The following is a 21,453-nucleotide window of genomic DNA, read 5'->3' as shown; positions in this document are numbered from 1 at the left end:
GTACTTATTCACAATGGAACATTATTCAGCTATAAAAAGAAATGAGTTTCTAATCAGGTGGACAAACCTAGAGCCTATTATACAAAGTGAAGTATGTCAGAAAGAGAAAGACAAATATCATATATTAATGCATAGGTATGGAATCTAGAAAGATGGTACTGATAAACCTATCTGCAAGGCAGCAATGGAAATGGAGACATAGAGTACAGACTTGAGGACACAGAGGGGAAAGGAGAGGGTGGGACCAATGGAGAGAGCAGCGTGGAACACAGACATCACCATGGGTACAATAGATAGCCAGTGGGAACTGGCTATATGACTCAGGGAGCAGGTTGTGTTCTGTGACAACCAGGAGGAGTGGGAGGCGGTGGGAGGTGGGAGGGAGGTTCAAGTGGGAGGGGACATATATATACCTATGGCTGATTCATGTTGATGTATGGCAGGAACCAACACAATATTGTAATTATCATCCAATTAAAAATAAATTTTAAAACAAATCACTTGGCATACATAGGTGTGTAAAAGATTTATCATGAAATGCAGGCAATGTACCAGGAACATTCCTAGTGTTATTCAGTCATTTGTTTAACAAATCTTGAGTTCTGGGTCAGGCACTTCATTATGGGTTGGAATGTAAAGTATTACCTCCATTCCACTCATAAAGAAAGTGAAGTACAAAGATATCCAGTATACAAAATGGATGGCTAGGGATTTGCCAAATCTGCCAGTGGCTTCAAAAACAAATCAAAGGTTGAAGAGGAATTCCTTGGTGGTCCATCGGTTAGGACTCCTCCCGTGTACTGACAAGGTCCTGTCAGCACAGGGAAAAATAAAAGTTATATTAAAAAAAAATTGAAGAACAGTCTTCAATTAAAATAGACTCTCATCTGGTCTTCCAAACCAGAAAAAAATTATTATAATGAACATTATTTGGACAACTACCAAAATGGAAATATTACCAGAAGATTAAATAATATCAATCCTAAATTTTTCTATTTTGATAATATTACTCTCAAGGTAATAAAAGGTGTCCTTCTTTGGAAATACTCATTGAACATTTTAAAGGTATAAGGACACCAAGGCTACAATTAATTCTCAAACAATTTATCTAACTCAGGGAAAGAGAGAAAAAGAGAGACTCTGATAAAGGGTGGCAAAATGTTATCAATTGATGAGTCAGAGGAAAATGTGCATAAAAGTTTCTTGTATTATACTTGCAACTTTTCATTAAGTTTGGAATTATATACTTTTCAAATGTTCACAAAAGATTCCCAAGTAACCTAACTTCATGACAGAATAGGACTCAAGAATATTTATAGGAACACAAAAATATCCAGTACTGACAAGGTAAAGTTTACAATGACTGACATCCAATCAAAAATTACAAGGCAGAAACCATAAAATTCTTAGATGAGAACATAGGCAGAACACTCTCAGACATAAAACTCCAAGATCCTCTATGATCCACCTCCTGGAGTAATGGGAAAAAAACAAAAATAAACAAATGGGACCTTATTAAACGTAAAGGCTCTCTCACAGCAAAGGAAACTATAAACAAGGTGAAAGGACAACCCTCAGAATGGGAGAAAATCATAGCAAATGAAACAACCGACAAAGGATTAATCTCCAACATTTACAAGCAGCTCATGCAACTCAACACCCAAAAAACAAACAACCCAACCAAAACGTGGGCAGAAGTCCTAAACACACATTTCTCCAAAGACATATAGATGGTTAACAAATGCATGGGAAAATGACCAACATCACTCATTATTAGAGAAATGCAAATCAAAACTACAATGAGCTATCTATTTCACACTGGTCAGAATGGCCATCATCAAAAGTCTACAAACAACAAACGTTGGAGATAATGTAGAGAAAAGGAAATCTTCTTGCACTGTTGATGGAAATGCAAATTGATACAGGCAGTATCAATTGAAGACAGTACGGACAGTCCTTAGAAAATTAAGAATAAAGCTACCATATGACCCAGCAATCCCACTTACTGGGCATGCACCCTGAGAAAACCATAATTGAAAAGACATGAACCACAATGTTCATTTCAGCTCTATTTACAAGAGATAGGACATGGAAGCAACCTAGATGTCCATCAACAGATGAATGGATGAAGAAGTTGTGGTAATATTCACAATGGAATATTACTTGGCTATAAAAAAGGAATGCTTTTGAGTTGGTTCTAATGAGGTGGATGAATCTAGAGCCTATTATACAAAATCAGAAAGACAAATATCATATATTAACGTATATATATGGAATCTAGAAAGATGGTACCCATGCATCAACTTGCAGGGAGCAATGGAGATGCAAACATAGAGAATGGACTTGTGGACACAGTGGGGAAGGGGCTGGTGGGACCGATAGAGAGAGTAGCGCGGAAACAGACATCACCGTACATAAAATAGATCGCCAGTGGGAATGTGCTGTATGACTCAGGGAGCTCAACCCAGCGCTCTGTGACAACCTAGAGGGGCAGGATGGCATGGGAGGTGGGAGGGTGGTTACAGAGGGACAGGACATGTGCATACCTATGGCTGATTCATGTTGATGTATGGCAGAAACCAACACAATATCATAAAGCAATTATTCTCCAATTAAAAATAAATTAACGTTTTTTAAAAAATTACTTGGCATACATAGATGTGTAGAAGATTTATCATGAAATGCAGGCCATGTACCAGGGACATTCCTGATGTGATCCAGTCATTTGTTTAACAAATCTTGAGTTCTGGGTCAGGCACTTCATTATGGGCTGGAATGTAAGGTATTACCTCCATTCCACTCATAAAGAAAATGAAGTACAGAGACATTCGGCATTAAAAAATGAGTGGCTAGGATTTGCCAAATTTGCCAATGGCTTCAAAAACAAATAAAGGTTTAAGGGGAATTCCCTGGTGGTTCAGAAGTTGGGACTTCTCCCCTGCACTGACAAGGGTCTGTCAGCACAGCAAAAATTAATTAATTTAAAAAAATAAAGGTTGAGGAACAGACTTCGATTAAAAGAGACTCTCATCCGGTCTTCCAAACCAGAAAAAAATTATTATAATGAACATCATTTGGACAGCTAGTAAAATTGAAATATTACCAGACGATTAAATAATATTGCAACAATACTAAATTTTCTATTTTGATACTACTACTATCAATGTAATAAAAAGTGTGCTTGTTCTTAAAAAATACACACTGAGCACTTTAGAGGTATAAGGGCACCTGGGCTACAATTTACTTTCAATTCATAGAGAAATAGAGAAAAAGAGAGATTTTGATAGAGTGAAAAAATGTTGATATTGAAGTCACTCAGTCGTGTCCGACTCTTTGCGACCCCATGGACTGTAGCCTACCAGGCTCCTCCTTCCATGGAATTTTCCAGGCAAGAGTACTGGAGTGGGTTGCCATTTCCTCCTCCAGGAGATCTTCCCAACCCAGAGATCGAACCCGGGTCTCCCACATTGTAGGCAGACGCTTTACTGTCTGAGCCACCAGGGAAAAAATGTTAACAGTTGGTAAATCAGAGGAAATTGTACATAAAAGTTCCTTGTACTATTCTTGAAGCTTTTCGTTAAGTTTGAAATTACATTTTTGTTAATGTTCACAAAAGATATCTAGGTAACTTAACTTCATCACAGAATAAAACTCAAGAATATTTATAGCAACACAAAAATATCCATCACCCACAAGGTAAAATTTATGAAGACTGATATCCAATCAAAAATTACCAGGCATATATAAGTGTGTAGAAGATTTATCATTAAATGCAGGCCATGTACCAGGAACATTCCTGAAACTTTTCAGTCATTTGTTTAACATATCTTGAGTCCTGGGTCAGGCACTTCATTATGGGCTGGAATGTAAAGCCCATTATATAAAGCCCAGTATAAAGCCCATTATCTCCATTTCACTCCTAAAGAAAGTGAGGTACAGAGACATTCGGTAACTCATTCAATGTCACACAACTTTCAAGTTATAGAATCAGGATTTTAATCTGAATCTACTGACTGCAAAATCCATGCTCTTTCTATGTGTCATACTGAAGGGGAAGCAAAAGGCTATAACTGAGTAACATAAAGCCATCTAGAGGGCTTCACTGGTAGTCCAGTGGTTAAGAATTCACCTTCCAATGCAGAGGACCTGGGTTCAATCTCTGGTACAGGAAGAACCTTCATGCAGAGGGATAACTAGATCCATTTGCCACAACTAATCAAGCCTGTGCCCTAGAGCCAGTGCTCAGCAACAAGAGAAGCCATCAAAATGAGAAGCCCACGTGCTGCAATGAACAGTAGCCCCCCACTTGCTGCAACTCGAGAAAGCCTGCTTGTAGCAATGAAGGCCCAGCCCAGCCAAAAATAAGTAAATTAATTCTTTGGAAATAAAATAATCTAGAATTTAAGACCCTAATTTTTCCCATACAGAATCTTTCAGAATCAAATTGTACTGTTGTTTTAAAATATTTCCTTTTTTTTAATAAATTGACTCTTTACAGGTGAGCCACCAGGGAAACCCTACACCAGCATATGCAGTCAAAACTTAGTAAATGTTCATGCAAGATTTGTGTGTGTTTTTTTAATTGAACTATAGTTGATTTACAATGTTGTATTAGTTTTGTTTTGTTTTAATTTTGGCTGCACCGGGTCTTCAAGGAAGCACTCAGGCTTTTTCTAGTTGCGTGCAGGGTCTTCTCTAGTTGTGAAGCACGGGCTCTAGAGCTTGCCGGCTCAGTAGCTGTGGCACTCCAGCCTAGTTGCTCCACAGCATGTGGATCTTAGCACCCTAATCAGGCATTGAACCCACATCCCCTGCATTGGAAGGCAGATTCTTCACCACTGGACCACCAGGGAAGTCCCTTTGTTAGTTTCTGGTGTATAGCAAAGTGATTCAGATATATATATGTATGTATGTATCGGAGAAGGCAATGGCACCCCACTCCGGTACTCTTGCCTGGAAAATCCCATGGACGGAGGAGCCTGGTAGGCTGCAGTCCATGGGGCCGCTAAGAGTCGGACACGACTGAGCGACTTCACTTTCACTTTTCACTTTCATGTGTTGGAGAAGGAAATGACAACCCACTCCAGTGTTCTTGTCTGGAGAATCCCAGGGACGGGGGAGCCTGGTGAGATGCTGTCTATGGGGTCACACAGAATCAGACACGACTGAAGCGACTTAGCAGCATGTATGTATTCTTTTGAACTGTGGTGTTGGAGAAGACTCTTGAGAGTCCCTTGGACTGCAAGGAGATCCAACCAGTCCATTCTGAAGGAGATCAGCCCTGGGATTTCTTTGGAAGGAATGATGCTAAAGCTGAAACTCCAGTACTTTGGCCACCTCATGCGCAGAGTTGACTCACTGGAAAAGACTCTGATGCTGGGAGGGATTGAGGGCAGGAGGAGAAGGGGACGACAGAGGATGAGATGGCCGGATGGCATCACTGACTCAATGGACGTGAGTCTGAGTGAACTCTGGGAGTTGGTGATGGACAGGGAGGCCTGGTGTGCTGCGATTCATGGGGTCACAAGGAGTCGGACACGACTGAGCAAGTGAACTGAACTGAACTGATGTATTCTTTTGTAAAATGTTGTTGTTGTTGTTGTTCAGTTGCTGAGTCGTGTCCTACTCTTTGCAACCTCATGGAAGGCAGCCCACCAGGCTTCCCCGTCCACTATCTCCCACAGTTTGCTCAAATTCATGTCTATTGAGTCGATGATGCTATCTAACCATTTCATCCTCTTCTGTCCTCTTTTTCTTTTGCCTTCAATCTTCAATTCTTTCTTTAAATAATTTCATTTATTTATTTGCTGTGCTGGGTCTTCATGCTCTGAGGGCTTGTCTCTACTTCTGGTGAACAGGGCTACTTTTCGTTGTGATGCATGGGCTTCTCTTGAGGAGCAGACTCTAGGCTCATGGGCTCAGTAGTGGTGGTGCATATGGGTTCAATAGTTGTGGTTCCTGGGCTCTAGAGCACAGTCTCAATATTTGTGATGCACAGACTTAGTAGCTCCAAAGCATGTGGGATCTTTCCAGACCAGAGATCAAACTCGTGTCTCCTGCATTGGCAGGTGGATTCTTTACCACTGAGCCACCAGGGAAGTCCCTATATAAATATAAGTGTATGTATATATATATATATTCTTTTCATATTCTTTTCCATTATAAGTTATTATAAGGTATTGAACATAGTTCCCTATGTTGTACAATAGGACCTTATTATTTATCTATTTTATATGTAGTAGTTTGTATCTATTAGTCCCAATTTGTACATTTCATTACATGTAAATTTTACCTCAAAGAATTGTAAACTAGGAAAAAAATCCATCTGCCCACATCCACACAAAACACAATGCAATAAAGAGAAAGAAAGCCATCCAGCTAGTGACAGGGGTGGGATGCCCTGTCACCTTCAGGAAAAGCTGCACTTGGGAATTCCCTGGTGGTCCAGTGGTTAGGAATCTGCGGCTGCAGGGGCCACGGATTCCATCACTGGTCAGGGAATTAAGATCCCACACACACACACAAAAAAGAAGAAGGAAATGTTGCCTTTTCTCTGTCAGGAAAGCAAGGCTACATATGTGGCTCAGATTCTGGTAGGTGGGTGAGCATGCTGCTTTTTCTATGGGATAAGAAATGAGACCGTCAACAGAGGGACGAAAGGGTCTGGAGGTTTGAGAGGGCAGAGAATAATGTAAGTGTTGGGACTTCCCCAGTGGTTCAGTGGTTAAGAATCTGCCTGCCAATGCTGGGGATAAGAGTTTGACCCCTGCTCTGGGAAGATTCCATATGACACAGAGTAACTAAGCCCTATTCACCACAACTACTGAGCCCTGGTCGGGCCTACTCTCCAAAACAAGAGAAACCACGACAATGAAAAGCCTGAGAACCGCAGCTAGAGAGTAACCCGATGCCATGCCAAGTTGCTTCAGTCATGTCCAGCTGTTTGCAACCTCATGGACTGTAGCCTGCCAGGTTCCTCTGTCCATGGGATTCTCCAGGCAAGAATACTGGAGTGGGTTGTCATTTCCTTCTCCAGGGGTTCTTCCCAACCGCAGGGATTGAACCCGAAGAGAGTAACCCCTGCTTGCCACAACTAGAGAAAAGCCAGGTGCAGAAACAAAGACCCAGAGCACCCAAAAACAAAATAAATTAATTTTTAAAAATTTAAATGTATGTGTTGGAAGTCAAGGAGAGGCCAGTTGGAGATCAGGAAAGTTCAGCTGCCCTTGGGTGTCTTTCAGTTTCTCCCATTACACCTTCACTTCCCAACTGGGTTGGCCTTTGCCCCCAAGTGGACATTAAATAATATCCGGGGTCATTTTTTTATTTTTACACCTAGGAGGGGGGTTACTACTAACATCTAGGAGGTAGAAACCAGAGATACTGCTAAACATCCTGCCACTCACAGGACAGCTTCCACCCCAAGAGAATTACTAGCCCAAATGTCAACAGTGTTGAGGCTAAGGAAACTCACAATACATCCCTCCCTACCCTACATTCCCTCTGCAGCAGGGCAGCAAGTCAGACCATAAGAAGAACTCAAAGCCCCTTAAAACTCCCTTTCTCAGGAGTCCCAAGTTCCCCACTAAGGCAAGTCCCAAGAGGCCCCTCTCAACCCAGTTCTGGGGTCAGAGAAAAGTCACTTGTGGGGTTCCCATAGGTCAAGTACTACTCCTCTCCCCCAGAAGTAGGGGTTCATGCCAAGGGAAACTAGAGATCCATGATCCCATAATCAAACCTTCACCCCTCTTCCAGGACCTGCCCTAACCAGCCTTTCTGGGACTGAAACAGTAGCACAGGCCCCACCTCCACCCTAACAGGGGCCTGAGATCTGGGGTGTCAAATTCCCCAGGACCTCCAAGCACTTCCTCCCCCACCCTCCATGGGAAAAACAATCACCGTGGTGTGTACCAATGGACCTGGTTGCCGGGGAGGTGGGGGGCGGAACAAAACCTCCACTTGGCCTTGCAGACTCTTGACCTCTGGGGCTCTCTCCCACACCTTACCCTCCAAGGAACTAGAGTCCTAGCCCCCTTCAGATTTTTGCAACCTGCCCTTCTGACCTAGCTAGGAGTTGAGTGTGATCAGTTTCTGGGGGTAAAGAAACAAGGATAGAATCAGAGCAGGTGGGGGGCTTAGGAGAGAGGCAGAAGTGGAGGTGGGCAGTAGCAGGGGTATCCTTCACATCTGAGGCCCTGTCTAGTGAGGTTCCTGCCTGCCCTGCCCTTCTCCCAAGTCTTCCTTGATCCTCAGTCTGGCTTCAGTCCTGTCCACTGCACTCCACCTCTTGGAGGTGTGAGAGACAGACAGACACTCAGTCAGGAGGAGAGAGCGACTGAGAAAGACTGCGGAGAGAGAGAAGCAGGGAGAAAAGAGAAAGGCCACAAAGAAAATGAGGGGGCAGAAGAGATGGTGAAAGATAGAGACACAGAGGAAGAGAGACGGGGAGTGACAGAGACATAAAAAAGAGACAAGAAGATGCAGAGGCCAAAGCGGAGACACATACAGAATTTCAGAGACAAACTGCAAGAGACAGAGAAGGGTGAGAAGAGCTGTGAAAATGGGGCCCCAGAAAATGAGAATCCTTTCCCACCCCAGGACAGAGACCCTGATCTCATCCCTACCCCTTCATTTGGCCAAAGCCCTACAATTCTAAACCAGATCCAGAACTAGATCCAGGATCCCCAGTGGCAACAACAACAAAAAATAGAGAAGACTTCACCCCCAATCCAGGACAGATGGCCAGCACTGGCCACAGTGAGAAGAGGTAAAGTCAGCCCAGGTGAGGAGCAGGCAGGGCCCCCAAGGCACTCATTCGAGGCCTCATTCCAGCTGGCTGTGAGCCCTGGCCCAGGCAAGGAAGGCAGGAAAGTGGGAGGGATTAAGTCACTCACTGGATGAACTAGGGAAAAGGGTGGTAAGCAGGGGTGGACGGAGATGATTTAAGGGCAGCTCCCACCCCCCAGTTCCGAGCTCCTGGGCACACATCTGGAGCAGCCGCTGCCAGCCGGATTGGCCCCTCCAGCACACCCCTCAGCAGCTCAGCAGGTAGAGGGCTGGTCACAGAAGAGGGGGTGACTCTCAAGAGGGAGGGTCACTGGCTCCATCTCCCTGTCCTGAGACTGGCCGGGGTCTGCCTTGTCAGCTCCACTGAGGGGTCTCTGGGTCTATCTCTCAGGGGCTCTCTCTGGGACCCTGTTCTTGAATTTACCAGAGCGTTTCAGAGTTCTGAGCCAGGGCTTGGCACTGCGCACTCTTTGTGACGCACTTTACCCAGCCAGGTGGCATCTCTCTCTGCAATGTGACTCCTGGGTTCAGGACACCTTTCGGTCTGTTTCTGCTTATGCCCTCCCGCTGTCTCTGCCTGCCTCCGTCGAATGTCCCCTGCCCGTCTCTCTGTCTGTCCGTCTGAGTGTCTGTCTCTCTCCCTCCACATCTCTCTGTGTCTGTCACTCTCTTCTCCACTGGCCTCTGGGCTTGCCTCTGCCTCCTCTCTCCATCTGCTTGTCACCCTCTTCCTCCTATCTGTCAGTGTCCATCTCTATGTCTCTCAGTCAGGGTATATCTCTGTCTCCCCCATCTCTTGTCTCTTTTTCTAGCTCTGTGTCTTCTCTAGTTCGATCTCCCTTCTCTAGTCTCTCTCTGTCTGCCTCTCTTTCTGTGATTTCTCTCTGTCTGGCTATTTCTCTGTCTTGATTTGTCTGTCTCAGTCCCTGTGTGTCTCTATCTCTCTATATCCCTATGTGAAAGATGATAGATGAAAATTGATAGCTGGTAGGCAGATAGTTAAATAGATAGACATCGATAGATAACAGACTGAAGATAGACAACAGATAGACAGATAATAGATTGTAGTTGTTCAGGCATGTCTGACTCCTGATAGATAAACAGATAACTAGATACATAGAAGGCAGACATGCACAGATATCCAGATAGCTCACTCTGTTTTTTGTTCCCCGGTGGCTCAGATGGTAAAGCGTCTGCCTGCAATGAGGGAGACCCAGGTTCGATCCCTGGGTGGGGAAGATCTCCTGGAGAAGGAAATGGCAACCCACTCCAGTACTCTTGCCTGGAGAATCCCATGGACGGAGGAGCCTGGTAGGCTACAGTCCATGGGGTCGCAAAGAGTCGGGCACACTGAGCGACTTCACTTTCACTTTCACTTATCTCTGCATGTAACTCTGTCTCTTTTAGTCTCTGTCTCTCTGTCTCTATCTCTCTTCTGTCCCCCTCCATCGGTCTTGATTTCTGTCTCTCTGTATTTTGATTACCTCATGCCCCTTTTTCTCTCTCTCCCTCCCTTCCCCTCTCCTTCCATCTCTTTCCCCATCCCCTGTGTCTCCCTCTCTCTACTTCCTTTTTTCTCTCCATCTGCTCCCATTTCTGGGGTCTGGGGGAGGCAAGTCTCAAGAAGGAGATGAGGAGTGAAAGGCTTTCACTCCCTCCCCAGCGCTGCCTTCTCCCCGCCCAACTCCCAACCCAGGTGCCTGCAACTGCCTGCACCATGGACAGCATAAGTACAGCCATCTTGCTCCTGATCCTGGCTCTCGTCTGTCTACTCCTGACCACCGGCTCAAAGGGCAAGGGCCGGCTGCCCCCAGGCCCCAGGGCCCTCCCATTCCTGGGAAATTTGCTGCAGCTTCGCTCCCAAGATATGCTGACCTCCCTCACCAAGGTCAAAAGACTAGGCTTGGCTGAAGGGAGAGCTAAGGGAGAGGGGTCCCTGGCCCCAGAGCCCCCTGTGACCTCTTTCTTCTTACCCTCAGCTGAGCAAGGAATTCGGTGCAGTGTACACGGTGTACCTGGGGCCCAGACGGGTGGTGGTCCTCAGCGGGTACCAAGCCGTGAAGGAGGCGCTGGTGGACCAGGCGGAGGAGTTCAGTGGCCGCGGTGACTACCCTGTTTTCTTCAACTTCACCAAGGGCAACGGTGAGCCTGCTCCCGCCTCCTCCACTCCCCACCCATTCCACACCGAGGGAGGGAATAGGGCAGAAGAATGGCCTCCCAATTTTGGTGACACTCAGGACCTCTGATCTCACTGATGACCCCAGGTGGAGTGGAGCCAAGTAGGGTGAAGTCTGTCCCACCTTCACCACCCCCAAACCCCACCACGACCTTTTTTTCTTCTTCTTCCTCTGGCTGTGCCATGCGGCATGTGGGATCTCAGTTCCCTGACCAAGGATGGAACTCATACTCCCTGCGTTTGAAGCAGAGTCTTAACCACTGGACTTCCAGGGAAATCCCTCCCTCAGCCATCTTGAATTGTACTTCTACACCCATTCCCGTCTCCACCCAACTCCAACCCAATCCAACTCCAACTCTCATTGCAGTGCTTCTCTCTACCCTAACCACATCATCAAATTTCCATCTCAGTCAAGTGCCTAAATTATCTGGCCCCAGTCTGTATTGTCCACTTCTCCCCGATCCCCACCAACCCCGTTTCCATGTTCCCATTTCAATCTCAACTCCATCTCCCTTTCAACACTGACTACACCTCACTGCAACCTCCATTCCCACTACAAACCTCTCCCAATCTCCATAGTAAAATCTAGTATTAACCCATCCTGATCCTTTAGTCAAACTCAATTCCATTATCATTTTCCTCCCCAGCCCCATTTTCTATCTCAGTCAGTCGGACACGACTGAAGTGACTTAGCAGCAGCAGCAACTGAAGTACGCAGCTCCTAGGTCTCACTTTTGACCTATATCCCTCTACTGTCGCCAAAACCAATACTACCACATATCGACCCAACCCCCAAGCTCAATCTCAACCCCAATCCACCAATCACTCTCATTCTACCCAGTTCCATCCCCACACTAATCTCAGACCCAACTTCTCATCTACCCCGTTATCTCCCCTCATCCCCACTTTCATCCCCAACCCAACTCACACCCAGCAACTCACATCACTCACTCCAAACCTCTCCTAGCTCAGTATCTTGTCCTCTGTAGGTCTGGAAGTCACCTAGTCTTGTGGAATTTTTGTAACATGAATCTCTTACTCAAAGGAAGCTGTGTGGCACGGCCCAATATACGAGAAGGAAAGAACAAAAAGAAAAGGAAGGAAAGAGGAAAAGAGGGAAGGGGAGGGAGGTGGGACAGAAAGAAGAAAGTTGCTGTAAATGAAAAGGGGGTCCTGGAGACCTGTCTCCTGGACTATTCGTCTCCCCCTAAAGAATCATTACAGCTCCCCCTTGCCCTTACACTAGATGGGTCCCAGCTGCCCCAGGATCTGAAGTTGGAAAGTTCTAATTTTTTTTAAAAGAAAAGAGAGAGGAAAAAAAGAACACCTATTGGATACTGAGTACACTTGCTACCTTCATGTCTCCTGGTGTGATCTTATGACCTCACCTGTCCAGATGCAAGGAGGTAGAGAAATGCCTGCTACTTTTACACAGAAAACATCTGGATATATATACATCATCTGTTACCAGAAATAGCCAGCATCTAATTATTCAGTACATAGGGTAACAGCAGGGTTCTTCCACCTAGCCTGCACCTTTGGGCCCTCCCCTCTCCACCCTCAGTCTATTATCATGAGAAGGCTGCTACGAGAGGTCCATGAGATGATGCACACAATGAAGGCAAAACATGATACTTTCTTCCTCTTTAGCATCCAGTTCTCTGAGGACTGGAGGACTAGAGGACTCAGAGATGAACACATGTGAGACCGCATATCCTATTGCAGCTCCTATTGTGCTCCTAGGAGCACAGTGATGGCCAAGACAGGCCCCCACCCCGCCTTCACAGCTCAATGAAGGGGCAGGTTCCTTGTCAGACAGTGACAGCCCAGAGTGGTCAGGTCTGTGATAGCAGAAACAGAGACAGGGTAAGCATGACTGTGGGGAGAAAAGCCCAAGGCCCTATGGAAGCTCAAAGGAGGTACCTGACCCAGGCCAGAGGGTCTGAAAGGACTTACTGGCAGGGCTGGGGAGAGATTCCAAACTCGGGGTCTTTCTCTTATCAAACATCGGGAAAAGGGATTCAATTGACAGCGATCTTGGGAATAGGTCATTGGTGGAGCTGGCCCCTTCCCTTCTACCCAGGCATTGCCTTCTCCAATGGAGACCGGTGGAAAGTCCTTAGAAAGTATTCTGTTCAAATTCTGCGCAACTTCGGCATGGGGAAGAGGACCATTGAGGAGCGGATCCTGGAAGAAGGACACTTCCTGCTGGAGGAGCTTCGGAAAACCCAAGGTCCGTTTCCCCACATGCAGCCCATACCCCTCTTTCACCTCCAGCCTACTTAGGGGGTCAGGGCAGCCCCATACCATAGCATGGGTGTGAACTCAGAACTCCTAGAGGCTTCTCACTTGACCCGTGATAAGAGAGGCGCCCCCTGGAGGTGGATCCGTTTGTGACGCCGTGTTTCCTTGAGGTAGGGTGACAGTAGGCGTCCCAGGTGGCGCTAGCAGTAAAGAACCTGCCTACCAATGCAGAGATGCGGTTTCGATCCCTGGGGTGGGAAGATCCCCTGGAGAAGATCCCCTGGCCACCCACTCCAGTAGTCTTGCCTGGAGAATCCCATGGACAGCAGAGCCTGGCAGGCTATGGTCTATAGGGTCGCAGAATTGGACACAACTGAAGCAACTCAGCATGCATGCACAGGGTGGCAGAATATGTCCTGGCCCCTTTGTTGTGCTGTCTCTGTGTGGTATTTGGAGCGCTGCTCCTGTCATTGGAAATGGCAACCCACTCCAGTGTTCTTGCCTGTAGAATCCCAGAGATGGGGGAGCCTGGTGGGCTGCCATTTATCAGGTCGCACAGAGTTGGACACGACTGAAGCGACTTAGCAGCAGCAGCAGCAGCAGCCTGTCATCGTGGCGGGCAATATGCTGCTGCTGCTGCTCTTGAAAACTCACCATGTGTGGGGGCCTGTGCTACGCACATTTTCAGGCACAAGCCCCTTAAGCCTTGGAACAATGCATCTTGCAGATGAGAAGACTGAGGCACAGAGAGATTGAGCAACCACCTTGAAATGATAAAGCTAGAAAGTAAAAGAGCCAAGATTTAAACCAAAGTCTTAGATACCAAAGTCCTCATGCCAAACATTAATACCCATTTATCCAGTGCTTACAGATTCCAGGTACTATGGTAAACTCTTTGCATGTGTTGATAAGTTGCACCCTCCCAGAAAACCTAGGGAGTTATTACAAGTGATGAAGCTGAGGCCTAGAAAGGTTAGTCATGTGCCTGGGAAGTGCCAGAGATGGGATATAAACCCAGGTCAAAGCTGTCAACCATGAAAAAAAGTTAATAATCAACATTTAAAGTGATGCCTACCATATGCCAGCACTGTTCCAAAACTCTGTATATCACCTTGAAAAATCACCCAGGGACATCCCTGGTGGTCCAGTGGCTCAGACTCCATACCTCCACTTCAGGGGGTGCAGTTTCCAGCCCTCGTTCAGGAACTAAGTCCTGGCATGCTGCACAGCATGGCCAAAGTAAATTTAAAAATTTTCAGTTCTCCTTTAGAAAAGAGAAATCACCCAAACCTCAGAAGTAAGTACTATCATGAACCCCATTTTACAGAAGAAATTGAGGCAGAGAAAGGTAAATGGCCCTCTACCCTGATCTCCAAATCTTGCTGACTCTGGGGGGAGAAGTGGCAGGTAATACCTCACGGATTAAATGACGTGATGTAAGTAAAAGAATAATAACTGCCTGAATTATTTTCTTGTTGCTACTGCAACAAACGGCCACAAATTTAATGTCTTAAAACAATACAAAGTTATTCTCCTCCAGTTCTGGGGGTCCAAAGTTTAAACTGGGTCAGCAGAGCTGGCTTCTTCTGGAGGTTCTAGAGGACAATCCAATTCCTCACCTTTTTTTAGCCTCTAGAGGCTGCCTGCATTCTTCAGCTTGTAGCCCCTTCCTTCATCTTCAAAGCCAGCAGCATAGCATCCGCCAATGTCTCTTCCTCTCTCTCCCCCTCTTTCCATCACCACATCACTTTTGGAGGGGTTGTGAGTTGGCCACACTGTGCAGCTTGATCTTAGTTCCCAACCAGGAATTGAACCTGAGCCCTTGGCAGTAGAAGCACAAAGAACCAGCCACTGGACCACCAGGGAATTCCCATAACATCACCTTTTCTACTCAGACCCTTTTGAAAGGTTGTTGTTGAATCACGCGAATACACCGGGATTCTTGGCCCCCGGAGGAGAAGAATTCAGTCCGGGGCCAGAGACGAGGCTTGATCGCTCAGAGCTTTTGTGTAATAAAATTTTATTAAAGTATAAAGGAGATAGAGAAAGCTTCTGACACAGGCATCAGAAGGGGGCAGAAAGAGTACCCCCTTGCTAGTCTTTAGCTGGATGTTATATAGTCACTAGCAGTCTGTTAATGAAAGAAAGGAATGTCTTAAAATTTAGAATGGCACCAAATGGTTTATCTTGGGCCATAAAATAATTAACTTGAATCTTAAAGAAGGGCAGACCACCATACAAATAGTTTCATTTACATAGATTAGGGGAACAATATCTGAGTATAACATACTGGTTTGTCAAGTAGGTTCTGGGCCCAGAGGCGGAACCGACTTGGAGACCGAGATTGGGGTAAAGGCATAGTACATTAGCATAGCTTAAGACAAACATTTTCATAAGAAAAAGGCATTGGTTATCTCTAGGCTCAAGAATAGCTAACTTCAGGCGAAACCAGGTGTCATTATGGCAACACAGTATTTTAAGAGAAACCTCTCTTTAAATTTGTATAGAGAAGGAAAAAAATATTGCTAGTTTGTTTCCTCCTGCCGCTTAAGAGAGATAAAAATGTCTGACACTTGCAGGCTATTTCTTCCATTTGGAGACCCCTGGCCTTCCTGCCTGTTACCCTCTCACTTTGCTTTCTTATAAGGACCCATGTGATTACATTAAACCCACCTAGATAATCCAGAATAATCTCCCATCCCAAGATCCTTAACTTAATCACATATGCACAGGCTTTTGGAATTGGGACATGGACATCTTGGGGGGGGGGGGGCATGGTGGGGGGCATTACTCAGTCTACCATACCACCTTTCTTTGGCTCATGATGGCATGATGGCCCTTAACTAAGCATTCCCAGCCACACATTCACTGACTCTTTATAAGAGCCCCATGAGAAGACTATCATCAAGCCCATTTTATAGACGGGAAAACTGAGGCTCAGAGAAGGGAATTTGTTTCCCCTAGGTCACATGTAGACTAAGAGGCCAAGCCAAAATCCAGACTATGTCTAGTTAACTCCAGATTCAGTTTTCTGGGCTGTGCTATTGTGTAATGGCCAATGTGGGAATGCCCTGTATTGGTATTGCTTTCTGTGATCCGTTGGGTCATCAGATCACTGGATGTCAGGGGCTGTGTTGCTGTGTGTCATTGCTGAGTGAGGTTGTAGTGTTGTCAGGCACTGGGTGTAAAGTTGTATTGTGTATGCTGTGTATTGTGTCACCAAGAATACCCTGTGCAGCTGTTTAGTATTGCTGTCGATGTGGTGTAGGGTCATGTGCGTTCTGCGCTGTCTGTTGTGTTGCCAGATATTCTGTGGGTGCTGTTGTGCTGTGTTAGGTGGCCTGGAGCAGGCATTCAGTGCTGTGAGTCACACTGATATGGTTGGGTTGGATGTCGTGCGGTTGCTGCCTGGGGCCTGGTTTGTCATACACTGTGTCTCCTGAGCCATGCCCCTTGACCCATTTGCCCTTCACTTTCAGGCAAGCCCTTCGACCCCACGTTTGTGGTGAGCCGCTCCGTGTCCAACATTATCTGCTCTGTGATCTTCGGTTCCCGCTTCGACTACGACGACGACCGTCTGCTCACCATTATCCACCTCATCAATGAAAACTTCCAAATCATGAGCAGCCCCTGGGGAGAGGTCAGGAGACCGAATTCCATGGGCGAGAGGGTTGAGGGGTCCCGCCAGTTCAGGGCTATCGGGAAAGAAGTGGGTAGGGAAGGAATTGCTATTGGCCCCGCCTTCTCCGTCTGACCCCGCCCCCCAAAGTATGCGGCGGCCCCGCCCACTCCGCAGGGCTCTGCTGACACACAGGCCCCGCCCCACCCTAGACACACACACACACCCCCCTTCACCTTCCTTCTCTGCTGCTGCCTGCTCCTCCCAACCCCTCCAACTCTGCTCCATCCTTAGATGTACAATATCTTTCCGAACCTCCTGGACTGGGTGCCCGGGCCACACCGACGCCTTTTTAAGAACTACGGACGCGTGAAGGACCTCATCGCCCGCAGCGTCCGTGAACACCAGGCTTCCCTTGACCCAAACTCTCCCCGAGACTTCATTGATTGCTTCCTTACCAAGATGGCACAGGTAAGTAAGCCCTACCTGGAAGTCCCATCTCTGATCTGACCTTCCATCCTGCTTCGAACCAACAAGGATCTCGAGATGAGCGTGTTTGGGTCTGAACTCCCCACATCCAGGAAGTGAAGGTGGATCACCGGGCTCTTCTGGGGCCACTCAGGGCCTCCGCCAATTAACAGGCTCATTAAGAAATCCTTCAGGGTTTGTTTTATCGGCCGCTTGGCTGAGATTTTCCCTACCCTGCTCTCCGCAGTTCCCAGATCCCCCAAGGAAAGGAAATTGAACAGAGGAGGCGCTGAACTGGCACCCAGTAGCAGCTGTGCAGGTCTGCGGGGAGTGGGTCGCAGAGTCTCGGCGCCCAAAGATCTCCCTCCGCCTTGGCTCACATCCCGGGCCCTTAACCCCTGCAGGAAAAGCAGGACCCGCTGAGCCACTTCATCATGGATACTCTGCTGATGACCACACACAATCTGCTCTTCGGCGGCACTGAGACCGTGGGTACCACGCTGCGCCACGCCTTCCGACTGCTCATGAAGTATCAAGAAGTGCAAGGTGCGAGCGCCGGGAGCCCCGCCCACAGACCTTGAGCGCCCGCCCAGTGTGCCTGGTAGCGAGAGCCGCCAGCTCACGTCTGGGTACCACAGCCAAACCCGCAAGCCCACTGGAGGCTGACCCCACTCACGTGGCTCTCCCGATCCACATATTCTGCCCGGACGGAGACCCGTCCGCAAGGCCTTGCTTTGGGACTCATCTCTGACCCTGCACACACAACTCACACAGACGCCCAGAGCCCAGGCCTGCCCAAGAATCCCTCCCCTCCCACCTCACGGCCTGCGACCCCGCCTCCCCAAACCCTGCTTCTGGGTCTTCCCCTGAACCTTCCTGGTCGCCTGGACGCTGTGCGGAGACCGACTGGATCTTTGTCGCCCGCCCCACCCCTGATTTCTCAGCTGTCCTGCACACCCCGCTCTCTCCATCCATCCTCCAGCGGCCCTAGTCCTCGGAGTCCCGCCGGCAATCCCATGTGGGACCTGGACTCCAAGCAGCCCTGTCACCCTGTCCGCACAACCTCGCCCCTGGAAGCCCAAGCGGGACGAAACTTTCGCCCTCACTGCATCTCTGAACCCAGCCCCTCCCTCTGAACCTCCATCTAACCTTCGCATGCACCCCTGCAGCGTCCCCCGACCCCCGACCCCGACCTCGACTGGAAAGCAGTGGCTGGACTGCTTCCACACGCATGCACACACCTCTTCTCTGCACAGTCGAGTCTGCTTATCCCCTCAACAACCGCTCTCCCCTCCCCCCACCCCAGTCCGAGTCCAGGAGGAAATCGACCGCGTGGTGGGACGCGAGCGGCTGCCGACGGTGGAGGACCGAGCGGCGATGCCTTACACAGACGCGGTGATCCACGAAGTGCAGCGCTTCGCAGACGTCATCCCCATGAGCTTGCCGCACCGTGTCACTCGGGACACGAACTTTCGAGGCTTCACGATACCCAGGGTGGGGTGGTCACCTGGCAAACCATACCTAAAACCTTAGGAAGAGGCATTCCACACTCTTGATATGGGCATTCAGGGTTCTAGCAAGGAAGACCCAGGCCCTAGCAACAGACATCTGAGGCCCTTAAATCCAGAACCTCAGCCCCTTCCCTGTGACCCCTAGGACCCCTCTCTGAAATCCCCAAGGTCTGAGACTTCATACTGGGGCCCCCTGTACCTAAACACTGTTCTGGGAGACCTTACTCCCTCCCCAAGAACCCCAGATTTGTTTCTACAAGGAAGGTATCCCACATCCCTACCTTAGACCCCAACAGAATCATTTTCGGCACCCGTCACTGGGAACCCTAGACACCCATACCCATTTCCTGGACTCCTGATGTAGACCCAGGCTCTGTAGAGTGGAAATCCTCTACTGGGAACCTCCCAGCCCTTTTAACCGGCCACTGATGCTGCCTCCCCACCCACGCAGGGCACCGATGTCATCACCCTCCTTAATACAGTTCACTGCGACCCCAGCCAATTTCTGAAGCCCAAGGAATTCAACCCTGAACATTTTCTGGATGCCAATATGTCCTTCAAGAAGAGCCCTGCCTTCATGCCTTTCTCAGCAGGTGAGAGTGGTGGGGGGCACCGGTCAGTCTTTCTGGCCCAATATTCCACCTACATTCCCCAAGCCTAATTCAACTCTCCAAAGCCTTTCACTTCTTCATCCCACCCAATCCTCAGCTTTAGATGTGCAGATGTCCTTTCTCCTTCCCAACTCTTCCCCTACAGGCTGATAGCAAATGAAAGCCTTGTGGAGGGAGGCAGGGAAACAGGATTGTCATCTAACTTGGACATGGTCATTATCAGTCTCTCCACTGGGTGGTGCAGTTGAAGCGGTTCTGGTTTTTCTTGCCTTTGGTCTTTAAACGGCTGAAAAAAACATCTTTTCCTGCGTAATTCAGTGTTCGAAAAGGTAGTAGGGTGCATAATAATAGGTAACCTACAACATTGCCTACTGTGCACCAGTGCTACCTCTGAGAACTGTAAGAGTGGTGGCTAAGAGATGCACTTTGCTGCCAGACCCCAGCTTTGTTATATTCTAATGGCTCGGCCTTGGATATGCTCCCTCCCTTCTCTGTGCTTCGGGTTTTACATCTATGAAATGGCGATCATAAAAAAGCCCACCTCTGGGAGTTGTTATAAGGATGAAATTAACTGATAGTAGGGCTTAGAGCAGCCAGCTCCCACACATACTAAACTGACATAGCATTATATTCTCACTGTTTCACCTCCATTTACCTTTCACTACAACCTTAAAAAAAGTGAAAACGTTAGTTGCTCAGTGGTTCCCAGGCTCCTCTGTCCGTGGAATTCTCCAGGCAATAATACTGGGGTGGGTAGCCATTCCCTTCTCCAAAGGATCTTCCTGACCCCAGGAATCCAACCTGGATTGCAGGCAGATTCTTCACAGTCTGAGCCATCAGGAAAAGTCCCTCATAGCAACCTAATGAAGCACTATTATCCTCCCCATTTCAGATACCTACCCAGAAACTCTGGCTTGCCCAAGATCACAGAACTAGTAACGGTAGTCAGGATTCGAATCCCTGCAAGGTTGCACTTGTAGGAGGTCCACAATATACTTAAACTGTCTGTCCCGGACCTTTAGATAGAGGGGTCTGTGAGTCCCCAGTCATTATTCTCATGCTTTCCTCTGAAAGTGGAGGAGGCCCTTCACCCCGTTTTGTCTCATTGCTCCTCCCCGTCCTTTCTGCCTGCAGGACGCCGGCTGTGCCTGGGCGAGGCGCTGGCGCGCATGGAGCTCTTCCTCTACCTCACCGCCATCCTGCAGAGCTTCTCGCTGCAACCGCTGGGGGCGCCCGAGGACATTGATCTGACCCCGCTCAGCTCGGGTCTCGGCAATTTGCCCCGGCCTTACCAGCTCTGCGTGCTCGCACGCTGACGCCGCATCCCTTCCAGATTCGTCTGTGAACTATGGGGCCTGTCTGGAGGGGTGCTTCGATCCATCGTCTCGTTCCCCTGCGCCCCATCCCTCTCGCTGTCACACTCGCTTCCTATCACCTTGCGCCAGCTGCGTGCCCTTCCCCAACATTCCTGTCTTTACCTTCTGCGCCCCTGAAGCAGAAAAAGCCATGGGGAAGGGAAAGCACGTGCCTTGTTTAATCCACAGAATTCGTTCTACTGCACACCATTTGGTAGAGAAGGCTTTTTTTTTTTTTTAATATTACCTGGTTTATTGAGAAAAGTTCATAATAAAACTGCAACTGCTATTTTTACAACTTACAAAATAATTTGATATATAAAATGAATTGGTTTTCATTATGTAAGTACAAATAGTAAAAAAATAATAATATTCCATGTGATATACCATATTTGCAAGTCAGAGAAATCCCACATTCCTGAATTCTCCTGTTAAATGTTTTACATCAGATATTTTTAATCTGTTTACCAAGGGAAACCAGGTTTTTAACCATATTTAAGTTTTTGCTTACAGTTGCAATCTATCAGAAGCTGTGTCTACATGATTAGAGCCCGATCAAGCCAAAGATGAAAAATTCAAGCCATGTCTTCTCTTTAGGCTGTTTAATGTTACTTTTGTGATGGGAATGGCCCTCCTAATGCTTTACTGAACAACCTAATACTACTTAAAAGATCATAATGAA

At 47.6% G+C, this 21,453-nt stretch overlaps 1 protein-coding gene across 1 annotated transcript; it reads left to right on the top strand.

Annotated features, from left to right (window-relative positions):
- Positions 1-8,893: 8,893 nt before the first annotated feature.
- LOC102410361 (cytochrome P450 2F3) lies at positions 8,894-21,143 on the top strand. The gene is made up of 10 exons (XM_006052051.4): positions 8,894-9,048; positions 10,484-10,675; positions 10,767-10,929; positions 13,047-13,196; positions 16,687-16,847; positions 17,121-17,297; positions 17,699-17,840; positions 18,601-18,788; positions 19,257-19,398; positions 20,551-21,143. The coding sequence occupies exons 2-10, from the start codon at positions 10,505-10,507 to the stop codon at positions 20,730-20,732; spliced, it is 1,476 nt and encodes a 491-aa protein (XP_006052113.3). The 5' UTR covers positions 8,894-9,048; positions 10,484-10,504; the 3' UTR covers positions 20,733-21,143.
- The last annotated feature ends 310 nt before the right edge of the window (positions 21,144-21,453 follow it).

Source organism: Bubalus bubalis, chromosome 18, assembly GCF_019923935.1.
Source record: "Bubalus bubalis isolate 160015118507 breed Murrah chromosome 18, NDDB_SH_1, whole genome shotgun sequence".
Lineage (NCBI taxonomy): Eukaryota > Metazoa > Chordata > Mammalia > Artiodactyla > Bovidae > Bubalus > Bubalus bubalis.
This window is presented reverse-complemented; position numbering and strand designations above follow the sequence as displayed.